At 40.6% G+C, this 12,475-nt stretch overlaps 1 protein-coding gene across 2 annotated transcripts in view; it reads right to left on the reverse strand.

Annotated features, from left to right (window-relative positions):
• The window catches only part of LOC113022588 (low-density lipoprotein receptor-related protein 1), a 99,622-nt gene that overhangs the window by 53,865 nt on the left and 33,282 nt on the right, over positions 1 to 12,475 (reverse strand). For both annotated transcript variants that reach the window (XM_026168131.1, XM_026168130.1), the window contains exons 3-6: positions 11,907 to 12,044; positions 7,575 to 7,694; positions 6,869 to 6,997; positions 6,488 to 6,751 (exon numbers count right to left, since the gene is read on the reverse strand). In XM_026168131.1, coding sequence (XP_026023916.1) covers positions 6,488 to 6,751; positions 6,869 to 6,997; positions 7,575 to 7,694; positions 11,907 to 12,044 — 651 coding nt within the window. The remainder of the gene's footprint in view (positions 1 to 6,487; positions 6,752 to 6,868; positions 6,998 to 7,574; positions 7,695 to 11,906; positions 12,045 to 12,475) is intronic.

The raw sequence follows: 12,475 nt of genomic DNA on the forward strand, positions 1-12,475 counted from the left end.
AAAATGCAGCAGTACAGAGAAAGAGAAAGACAAAAAAAAGTGAGAAGAGAAGAAAGATGGCGAGGGAGAGATCTGATTTCCACTAGGGAAACTTGGCAATTGTGCAGCAGCATTTCTGAGGTTTATGGAATCAGCGGCCGTAAGTCCCAAAGGTGCTCTTAATTTTTAACACAGAGTTCTCTGTTTAAATGCTTCCAGCTGCCTCACAACACCGATTCCCAGATTAAACCCTGGGTAAACAACTGAGGGAGAAAAGAGGAGATTGTGCAAGATTACTGAAAACCATGAAAAAAAAAAAAGGTTTTCCTACACCTCTGCTGAGCAGAAATGGCCTCAGCAAAGCCACAGACTTTTCTATCTCCTCCCATTCTCCTCTCTCTCCTCCTCCATGCATCATCCCCCATTCCTCCCCTTTGTCTGTTCCCCAGAGGTGGGAAAACAGTCTGGATTCATTAACTGCAGCTCTGTCTGTCTGAAACTATGCTATAAAAAACAGCACCGTATAATTGAAAAAACAGAAACAGCTGCCTTATTCATTTAGCCTTCCTTTCTCTAAACAACTCATTTTCTTCGTGTTTTCTTGTTCGTAGGCTGCTCCCCATTGGTCTAAGAAAAACAAGTGCATGACTAGCTAATGGAGTTAAAATTTATTTCTAGGAGCTCAACAACGTTTTACACAAGCAACTGCGCACGTAGTAGGGCGGTCACGGGGCCCAGCATTGTACTACGCCGCTAACAGAAGGACGCATTAGCGTGCTTCTATCAGTATCATCGCGTTTAAAGCGGCGGATATGGCTTTGAGACTTCATGGCTGTCAATTTGAAATGTTTGAAGCTTTAACACCAGTCCCTCATACTGCACAACCCAGTCCCCGTGTTAAATAAGAAAAAATGTGCAAACTAAAATGAGTGAGGCGGGTAAAGGAGCAGAAAGGGAGCGAGGGAAACTTAAAGCTGACCAAGTGTTGAATGGAAAGACTTAAAAATGTGCTGACTGGCTTGCCTTTTAACAGCACATGACCCTTTAAGGAGATTTCAGGCCAGTGTCTGTCCTAAGCAGCGTACTGTAGCTGGTTGTGCAAGGGTAGCAGGTACTTTGGCTCTTAGAGTACAAGCTGAGATGAGGGGGGCTTACTGGCAGCTCCGGGATCAGCCCTCCTGTGCATAGCATGAAGCATCAAAGGCTGATTTTTAGTAAATGTAAACTTATCTCTGTTTGATTTCATTTGAGCTCTTGGGTACCAGTTTAGACTGTCCTGCTGCTCTAGCGTTAGCTCTGGATACTTGATTTGTATTTCGCTTCAGTTTCATATTTGCTTGCTTAGTGTCCTTGTTGTTTCCGTCTGTCCTTCCCTCTGTCACGTCTTTCTGTGTTCCCTAAAAAAGGGAAATATGTTTGGTATTTGTTTTTCATGTTACCATGTCTCCTTGACAGAGCTTGTGTGTACCACAAGTTTTGTCAAGTCAGTTTCCTTTAGAAAGGTTTCTAACTGAGAGAGTAGACGTGGAAGTATCTGTGTCGCAGTCATAATAAGAGGAACTGTAAATAAATACTAAGGAAAGGTGCTTCTGTCTGTGCTTCCTTTATTACATCCTTTAGCAGAGGATACACTGGACCATCCTTCATGAAAGAGGATAATGCCATCCCACCATTCATAGATAATTGACAAAGTTGCGCAGATCACCTGCATGTTAATTATAAATGCATTTTCCATTTCGTGCCGTAACCTATTGATATGGTTTGAATTTTGAACAGGCTGATAAACGCGCAGCTGATCTCTGAATGCCACGCCGCTGCTTCTTGGTAGTTACATATTGAAACATTCAGATGGCTCGTAGTAGATCCTTTACCGGACAGAAGCAAAACAAAAGGGTCAGGTAAGGCGTGCATGTTGTAGTCCATCTACTGGATGTTGTAGTTTCGACACAGCAGATATCTGACATCGTGCTGTTAAGGAACCTAGGCTGAGTAGACTTAGCCTTATCACGTCTCCTACACACCTTTCCTTCACCTTGTGACATTTCCCATTGAGGTCAAGGAAAAGTGTTCTATAGCTCATGCTCTCAGCTTCTCTGTGATTTCTATTTAAGCCTTAATTCAGCTTTGTTAGTTTAGTTAGCTTTTAGGGTTTTTTTTGTTTGTCATCTTTTTTGGCAGCTCCTTTTATTAACATTTTGCTCACAGTAAAGTTTACTCAGCTTTCTGAGTGTTTTTTCGGCCTGTATATTAAAAGGATAGTTGTTTTCTGCAGAGCCACGGTGTAGAATAAATGGTGCAGAACAACATACAGTTTATTAAATAAGAAAGTGCTGAGATAAACGGGGGAAAAAAATCATCAAATGTTAAGGAGGTATTTTTGCAACTTTCCTTTTTAAACAATCCTCTGACCTCCATCATCGTACATCAAACAGGAACAAAGGTTCTAAAAATGTAAATCTTATTTGGAAGGCTCCAGTAACAGGGATTAACGCCATGAAATTTAGTGCGGACATTAATGTGCCAGAAAGATGGATCCTACACTGCAAAATCCCATGATTTTTCCTCAAGCTGAGCAGGAGGCAGATGTTTGTGGGTGAAGCAGGGTGAAGCAGTAGCAGCATTACTTTGTAGTACTTTTGAAGTAGTATGATTATCAATATGCATATTTGTTATATGCTTTAGTTTGTGCTTTGTGTATAGGAATGCTAATTATTATAGCACACTTTAAACGTGCTGCATCATGGCTATAGACTTGTTCTGTCATCCCATTAAAAGTTTGCCTGATTTTAAATTTGTTTATTTCAGAAATTTGAGAGTACAAAAAATAAAAATAAAAAAAATAAAAAAGGCAATGTGGCTAAAGAGAGTGACAGTGTTCGCGGGTGGAGACACATCTGGACAACTCATCTGTGAAATAGTGAGGTCATGAGTCACTCTGATCACATGTGCGTCATTTCCTATGTAAATCCCTGTTACTGGAGCCCGCTGGCTCCTTTGACGTTAACTGTAAGTGTAAATCTGCTCCTTCCTCCTTCCAGCCTGTACAAAAGATGAAGTCTGATGGGCAGTCCCTTCAAATCATCATGTGGAACGGATGACAAAAACTCTTGCCCGTTTGTACTGTTTATTCTTTACACGGCTCAAAGTACACAGCCATAAATGTTTGTTTTTAAAGTCATTATAGCATAAAGATCTACACATCTTTCCATATTATGTAGCTCATACCCAGCAACCCTTTTGTGCCTCGGATACGCTTGCTTTAATTCAGCATATTTTGATTTGCCTCATTAGCAACCGAAATGCATTTTCCATCAACAACAATGACACAGAAACCACAATACGGTGACAAGGATACAGAAAAAGCAGCGCCCTTCGATTGCTTCCACATTTACAGCATCTCTAATCCTGCATCATCTGTCATGCATATCCTGTCCTTGCTCTTCAATGCAGCCAGTGCTCCATCTTGTCAGTGCGTGGGTGCGCACACATGTGTCTGTGCCTACAAACGAACACTGCAGTGTGTGTGGGCGTGCATGTGCGTGGAGGACAGGCGTGAGGAAACCAGCTGAGGCTGATGGAATTTCCTTTATGGAAAAATAAATAAATAAATAAAAAATGCTTCTGGTTCTTAAATTGGCAAGTCGGTTGTAAGGTTCTGGTTACAGCTGCACAATTATAGCAACTGTGATAATTCTTGTTTTTGAATGACTTTGATCATAATTATTATTATTACTACTCTCAAATACTGTATCCTTAAAGGCAAGCTCTGTAATGATGTGGCACTTTCTGTAATTTTGAGATGGGCGTTATGATGTACTGATGTGCAGTAATAAGCTCATGACGAATGTAGCAATAGCGAACACACACAGAGAAATGCTTTTTTATTTAGTTTTTTCTACTCTGATGATAAAATCCCCCATTTTTCCTGCTCTAAGCTTGTCTAGTATCATCTGGTTTACAACTAGCACATTTCCAAAAGACAGCTGCACCACATTGTGTGTGCATGTGGAAACCAGAGCTCGCCTGTCTGTCACTATTCTGCTTCTAAACTTTCTATGACGGTCGGCGCTGAGCAAGTCATTTCTGTCATGTTACTTCATTCTTTTAGTCACATGGAAAAGGAATGTGGAGAGAGTGAGAGACAAGTGGTTGCACTCCAAGCAGATGTGAGGGGAGGAAAAGGAGAAGAACAAATCTACATGCTACATTATTCAATAGGGCTGCTTGAAGTCCCGAAATCAAAAGTAAAGTGAAAATATGTGAAAGTTCACACAAGGAAGACTGTCTTTAATGTGCACCCTCTTTCTCATTTTCCACTCAAATTCAGTCAGCGGACTGAGGGCGTTCCCCTATTTCCCATAAACCGATTCGATTTTGTCACGACCTTCGTGAGCACATTATCTTCCTTCTGTTGAATTTTAAAACTCCTCATTTCCCCTGCTGCTGTAAGGAGCTACTTAGTGTGTCAGATCCCCTCCAGTTCTCATCAGAACCAATATCCAGAGGTCTGCTCGCTAAGCTCATCAAAAGTCCTGCACGCCCTCCCATCTCTCCCAGCCGGTTCTTCAATACTTCTCATTCCTTCATCGAGTTACAGCTCTGTTGGCGCCGCTCAGCAATTATAAAGTACAAATGAGACGTCGCGTACTTCTTCGACTTTCTCTGGTGCACTCGCAAAATAGGCTCGCTTTCATTTTAGCCTTCCCTTAAGGTGACGGTAAAAGATTGTGGGGAGAAGCACGCAGTTTATTTTCCGAAAATAAACGGAACGGCAAAGTGAGGGAGAAATTCGGCGTTGTACTGATTCAGGGCCAAGTCCCCCGATTAATGTTTGCAGCTACGAATGATTACAAACCACCTGTCGACCAACTTCCCAAAAGATGTTGTAATGAGGCATCGCAGGTGGCTTTCTCAAGATGAGATTTCTGTTTTTGTCGCTCTGTTTTCTTCTGACTCATTGAAGACAAGCTGCCCGAAACCAAGCCACAGTATGACTAGAAACAGGGTGCGAAGCAAAGGAGCGATAAAGGGGAAAAAGACGGTAAGAAAGACGGTGTGACTGCTTGACCTGCAGGGTGTCTACACTCAGGAACATGCAAGTTCTCATGTCTGTATTCAGTGACTCTCCTCAGGTTTTGACTTTTAGTTTCATTTTTACACAAGTAAGGACTCTACAGTGTTTTTTGAAAGGAGACTTAAGCCATGGAAAAATACAGCTGCTTCTAATGTGTTGCCATAATATCTATGACTGACTGTGCACAGAGCCAAGAGAAGCTCAGCCCAGCTTTTGGCCCAGTTTCCGGACATTTTTTTGTTACCCTATTTACATTGTGTTTTAAGTATTTATTTACCCCTCTGATATACACTTTCATGTTCTTTAACCTTTAAAAAAAAATGACCAAAAAACCCCCATTTGAAAACATTTTATTCTTCTTCTTCTAGCAGACATCTCTCTCGCTGCCCCGAACATTCCTTCCTCCTCTCCTCTTTCTTTGTCTTTGCCGGGCAGTTTCCACCAGCACCCTGCTGGCCAACAGGACCAGACAAGAATTTAACTGGGCCCTCAGCTGATCCGGTATGGAAATCTTACAAATGAGTCACATGTTTAATTTGGCAAAAATTTTTATGCCGGGTTCACTTTGTGACACAAGTGTTCCCGTTTATCTGGGCTTGAGACCAGAACTAAGAGAACCTGTGGCTGACTTTGGTGGGACCGTACTAATCGGATTAAATTGCCCCAAGGTGTACGACAAGCTCTGTCAAACTGCCATCTGAAAAAGTGGATGGATGTTTATTTGTCTATCTGACAAAAACATGGGTGTATGTTCATCACACAGAAAGACGCCTAAATCACTCCCAGATAACAATGTCCACCTTGCTGCAGGAGAAGTAGTAAGTAGTAAGTAGTAATGGATATCTGCTATGTCACAGCTAATGCACGCATTACATCAACAATTCATTTTAATAAGACCTGCATGTATAACGGAAGCACTTTTCTATGCAAAGCTACAAAAATGCTGAAACGTCCCTCCTCCTCTTCATATAAACCAAGAGAAAAAGTCTAATTATCATTTCTGGAGTGTAGTGCACGCCTGTGTTTTTGACTATGCAAAAGGCCTACAGAAGAAAACTGAAAAGCCAAAGCTTAAAAGATCCCAAGTGGTTTGGCAGATTGCTATGTAGCCACAGGTGGTGTAAAGTGTGCCTCACTGAGCTAATTACACTGAGCAATTACAGCAAAACATTTTTACGTTGAATTGCTGTCAGAAACAGAATTACAATACAAACACATAAATAATACATTCCCATATTAAAGTGTGAGTAAAGTGTGAGAGAAGGCTATAGAAGACCATTTTCTGGTGCACGCTCTGGACTATGCAGATAATACTGTGCTGAGTTTTTGGAGCAAGTTCTGTAGCTCATTGAATAATTTGAAAAGCATTTAAAGCGTAATTTGAAAACATTATAAACATTAAATGGTTTAGCTGTGATGCTGCGCTGTACTTACGGTGCAGGCTGAAGGAGATATTGATGATTCTCTCGTCCGTGAAGCTCTTCAGATTGGGGATGAAGGCACATTTGAGGTTTGTGGACGAGGGGGAGTCTCCCACATGGATCCAGCAGACCTTTTCCTCAGCATAAAGGAAGTCCATGGCGGTGGTTTGTTTGGTGCTGGTAGACAGCAGATTGTTGACTGTGGTGCCGCTCAGAAAGGTGGCGTTTATGTTCTGGGAATTGGCGATCAACAGGACAGGAAGACGCTCTACTGGCACTGGAAAGAAAGACGGACATAACTAAGAGTAAACAGAAGGAACGCGAGGAGATCATCAATATGCACTGAGACAACCTGCTTCACTCTACAGTTCTACTGCTGCCTGACTGTACTCACCATTCTTGGCCTTGCAGGAGCGGTTGTCTGGCTGAGACAGGTAGCCTTCCACACAGGAACAGGTGTAGGATCCTTCGGTGTTAGTGCAGTTCTGACTGCAGGTCCCGTACAGGCTGCACTCATCAAAGTCTGAATCCAAGAAACCGCAGATGGTGTTATTAGTCAGTAAATACACCAAATAGCATCAACAGCTCAGAAATGAAAGGACAACATAAAAGGATAAAAACTTGACTGTATAATTTTAAGAAAAAATGCTGATTAATATTTACTTTCAGTTTCCTTAAGCTGGCAAATACATCTCTCATTTGTTTTTCATGTTCCCACTGGCTTCTAATTTCTTAAAGGTGTGAGTATTTGTAGATAGACACCAGGTTTGTTGCAAAAATAACCATGATATAAATGGGATTTACAAGTGTTGCTCATCATTGCCAGTAAGTCCTCCAAAAACCTGCCAAAATGCAACATTTTCAAGACAGACTTTTGCAGGAAATGCTCCACATGTTTCTCAGCACCCAACCCACCCGCACTCAGTTTGGCTTCTATAAAACCTGAATAAACTTTGGTTTGGCTTTGTAAACAACATGTTTATTACTAAAAAAATGTGCGCATAGGACAGAAAGATGAATCACAGACTGTTTTTCTGCCGTGACACGATGATTAGACACTTGCGGTCCATACTTGACTATCGGAATTTATAGGAACTCACCTTTGCATGTCTTTCCATCTGGACTGATCTCATAGCCAGTCTTACAGTAACAAGCAGGCCCTGCCGGAGTAACGGCACAATGTTCCTTACAGCCCATGTGAGAGCAGTTGGTGATATACTCTGAAATAAAAGGAAAGAGAGCAACGGAAGAGAGGAATGATGAATAAATGAACACTAAAAACAAACGACAGCTTTTAATCATGTTCGTCTCCTGTTACTTATATTGCTACTGCACTGAAAATGCTTCCTCTGTGGTTTTAACGGGGAAAGGGATTTGTAATAATTATGCAATAATCCCTTCAACATATCACTATACACTCAGATATTATACTGTGATCACTCAGCTTCCGTTCATCTCGCTCAGTACTGTCTATCAGAAGACACAGAGCTTAGAGAATGCCTGTAGGTATCAGGCACAGGTGCTGCTGAATCTGCTATCGTACGCTTTCTTTTTAGAGCTCAGCAGGGTGCTTAACTGCATAAAATCTTGATGTGCATTGCTAAATTGTTCAATTTCACCCTCTGTGGCTTCCTCCCGACTGTGAAGAACATAAATAATGGGCATGAAAAATTTATAGTCAGCTCAGTTATATCATCAGTTAAGACACTAGAACTGACAGAGACGTGATCTACAGTTTCCTTGGCTGCTCTGTGCCTCAACATGTCCCTGAAAACAAAAACAACCCAAAAAAAACCCTCAAAAATAAATCAAATCAACAATAACTGGAAGTAAGATTTAAAAAAAAAGAGTCAACAACAACAAGTGGTTCTCAGTAGAAAAATAGATACAGGGGGGTTTATTCAAAATATGACTGTGTTTGTGTAAATGGTACAAATGGTTCCCATTATAATTCTGCTGTTGCATTAAGGAGTTTTCAGGATCAAACTTTGACTGTTCAGCTCAACGGAGGAATCATGAGACTTGGTCAAACGAATGTATCGAACATCTAGTAACAACTAATGTACCAGCCTCGCCCTAATATGACGAGAAATGTTTTAAACTTACAGAGACAAAACTCAAACATACGTATACAGTCATATGAAAAAGGTTTTCGCACGACTCTGTGCAGTCCTGTGAAAAACTAAGCACACTCCATGTTTAAGTAGCTTGGCAGCAATAATTTGGAAGAGTTGTTTCCTATATGACTTCATCCGTTTCTCACATCATAGTGAAGAAATACTGGGCCATTCTTCTTTCCACCATTGCTTCAGTTCATTGAGGTTTGGAGGCATTCGTTTAAGGACCCGCCACAGTATTTCAGTCAAGTTGAAATCTGGACTTTGGGTAGATTTTAACTTCATTGTTTGCTTTTTCAGCTATTCTGTTGTAGATATGTTGCTGTGCTTCAGATCATTGACTTGTTGTATGACCCATTTTGGGGAAGTTTAAGCTTTCACAAAGCATTTGACTCCAGAATACTTTGGTACACAGAGGAGTTCATGCCCAACTCAATGATTTCAATGTGCCCAGGTCCTGTGGCTGCACAGCAAGCCCAAATCGCCATCCATCCACTACTGTGCTTTACTGTTGGTATGAGGCATCTGTGCCTATATGCTGTTTGGACTTTATGGTTTGTCACATTACCCTTGGGTAATTCAAAAGTAGAAAGTAAATTTAACAGCAGTGCCAAGTGCAAGTGGCGAACTGATACTAATGATTACAGGGGTAGCTGCAAAGTAAACTCTAAATTGGGAGAAATGTAACCCATTTCACTAAAGTTATTTCTCTGGAACTCTTAATCTTCAGGTCAACTCAAAGGTAATGCTTCAAATCACTAAAGTATAACATATATATTCTAGTGATCTTAAGTTTGATTGTTTTAGTTCTAAGTGAGTAAGAGAAGAGACATAAAAGAAAATAACCAAATATTCCCACCTAGCATTCAAAATCAATGTCTCAGTGTTATCACAGACCATCTCCAAGGCTACGTACACGTCTGAGATAAAAGAGTACAAACATAACATCAGGAGAGCTTTCAAAAGAGCAGGGAACACGCCATGAGATATAAATCTAGACATGAGTCATAGTCAAACAAACGCACAGCCATGTCAAACCAAGCTGAGATCTATCAGTCACAAGTGATTCACTTTTCCCAGAAACACTGGAAGACTCTTCACACTAAAAAAAACACCTCTAGAAAGAGAAGAGGCGCAGTCAAAGTGTCGCATTTCTGAGACAAAATCCCACGAGTCTGTCGCAGTGCTGTGCAAACCTCTGAACTACTGACCGAATGAATTTCTTAAATAAAAAATAAACTTCATCTGTAAGCACTAAGCGGGAAACAGAGAAGAAACCACACAAATCAGCAGATTTTTTTGGTTTGTGCATTTTTAAAGATGTTACCCCAGACCCCTACATGAGAAAGGGATGAATTCCCCCGTGTAACCACTGTCCTGCTGACAATCCTATGAATACACCAGTCTTTCTCCTGCTCTCAAGAGACTTGCTGGGACAGCCACAGTTGAAATTACAGACATGCTCGGAATTTTCCAAAACAAGTCTGAGCGCCGAGCAACTGAGATTAGTTTAGAAAACCAACATGGGCAACAATGTAAACAACCTACGGTGACAGACACGGCAAAATATTTATTTTGAATTACATAAAATGCAGAATGCAACCTTAAAATCAGTCAGATGACTCTTAAATGTAACACCTGATGTCTCAAAAAAAAGCTTAAAAAGTCATCAAATAAAGATGCAATTCCAACTTTAACCCTTAAGTTTAACTTTAACCCCAAGTCACAGGCCCCAAAATGATTTCTTTCTTCTTCTTTCTTTTTTTTAATAGTGCAGAAGGTACCCCTGGATACAGGGGCATCCCATATGTTGACAGAGTTTCATCACAATTATGAGGTGAACACACACACACACCTACACACACACACACACACACACCGTAACGAAGTCTAGCCAACCTGAAAGCGCATGAAAATTTGATGCCTCTCCCAGTGGCTCTTTCTGTGTTTCTTCAATAAATATTTAATCCCAGCTCATTTTTAACTAAGAGTATTGGGGACACCCAGAAAAGAATAAAGGAAAAGAATGACAGACGGACTCTTAGGTGAGCGAGGTGGTGAGCAAGACGACGAGGTTAGATATTTAGTTCAGAATCTAAGAAGCCAAATCTCACAGCTTTGAAACGAATATTGAAATATCAATTAAATATTTTCATCCAGCAGGAGTGGGATTTTTGTACAGGCTGGATGTGAGAATGGCAGGTTTCGGTGTGTGTCCTCCGCAGTAAAACTCTACCATTATTGACAGCTACGATTATTAAAGACACTCCAGAGGACAGGTGAGTGATGCTGGGTTTGTGATGTGTGCTGACTTTTGACCAGCGCCACATAAAGCAGTCTGATTGATAGTCCATCATCAATTCTGTTCCTCTGCTGACCTTTAAGTTAAAGTCCCCAGGTTGAGTTCCTTTTAGATCTTTACCCTTTCCTCCAATAATGTAAAAGTGTTTTGCACAATTAAATTCTATTTTTTGAAGCTCTTTTGAGCTCAATCAGCAAATTCTTAAAAAAGAAATGTCACATTCCTTGGAGTCATCATAAATTACTTCCCAGTTTCTGGTTTCAAAATGACTGCTTCCCTAATTCAAATCATAAAGACTTTAAAGCTCTAAAAATACACACAGCCGCAAAATACAGCACACAGAACCGGTGGGAACATACGCAGATGGCAGCACAATCCAATGTTATAACATGAATGTGGTAAATCAACATGTTGCTGCGATGTCAGCGGTGCTTCACGGCGTGCACATATCATGGGTGAAGACTGTACAATAAATAAGTAAAAAGACAGTCAGACACCATTAGTTTCACACAGATCCACACCTGTAATATTAACCTACACAGTCTTATACAACCATATTGCATATCATAGACGAGGGCAGAATTATGAGCTTCCCTATGAAAATTGTATGTAGTTAAGAACAAGTTTTCAACATAGTTTTCCAAACATCCAAAAAAAAAAAAGTTTAATTTTGGACACTTTCATTATTTCACTTTACAAAAACCAGAAACTGCCAGGGTCAGTGCTCAAGTCTTAATGACCTATTTATACTGTGTGTAAACTGGAAGATAACCCTCAGCTTTCCATAAAAAGGTCAGTTTTTCAGGAGGCTAATAATACGGACCTTAGTAATCGTTCTTTTTTTTTCTGAAGTAATTCGGTTATTGTGTGCAAATAGAAATAATTTATGCGTTCCAAAGACAAAAGCTTTCATAGGGAGCTAAGTTTTTATCCTCATCTGTGTGTGTAGGGACTTTTTTTTTTGGGGGGGGGGGGGGGGGGGGGGGGGTATAAAAATGTGGCTTAAGTGATACCTCTGCAGTGTGGTCCTTCATCCCAGCCATCAGTGCAGTCTGAGACCCCATTGCACAGTTTGCTCATGTGGATGCACAGCTCTGTTCCCCCACACTGGTATTCATTGGGAGGGCATCGTGATACCGTGCTGTGTGGACCTGAGGGAAGACAAACACAAACACGGTTGACTGACAATGTTAAGTTGTAGTTGTTAATGCCAGCTTAGTCTTTACTATTTCCACATGTCGGTTTCATTCTCCTTTTTCTGTAACAATGTGTTTTACTAACATCCTTCTTTGAATTTTTGTTCCCAAATTTTAGCGCTCGCTGCAGTTTGCTCCAATTTCCAGTGGTGGCTGAAAATCCTTCTGCATACAGGAAGTCAAATTTCTGGTGTCACAGTTTGTGGAAGTAAATGCCACAGATGGATGCAGATGCAGTACAAGTACACTTTGTAAATGTTAAACTCTGAATTTAATAACCTCTCATCCAAACAATTTCAAAGTTGACAGTACTTTTCAGAAGGTTCCCACTAATACATATTCTATGAATTAATTTATATAAATAGCAATAAATTGCAGACAAAATC

Source organism: Astatotilapia calliptera, chromosome 5, assembly GCF_900246225.1.
Source record: "Astatotilapia calliptera chromosome 5, fAstCal1.2, whole genome shotgun sequence".
Classification (NCBI taxonomy): Eukaryota; Metazoa; Chordata; class Actinopteri; order Cichliformes; family Cichlidae; genus Astatotilapia; species Astatotilapia calliptera.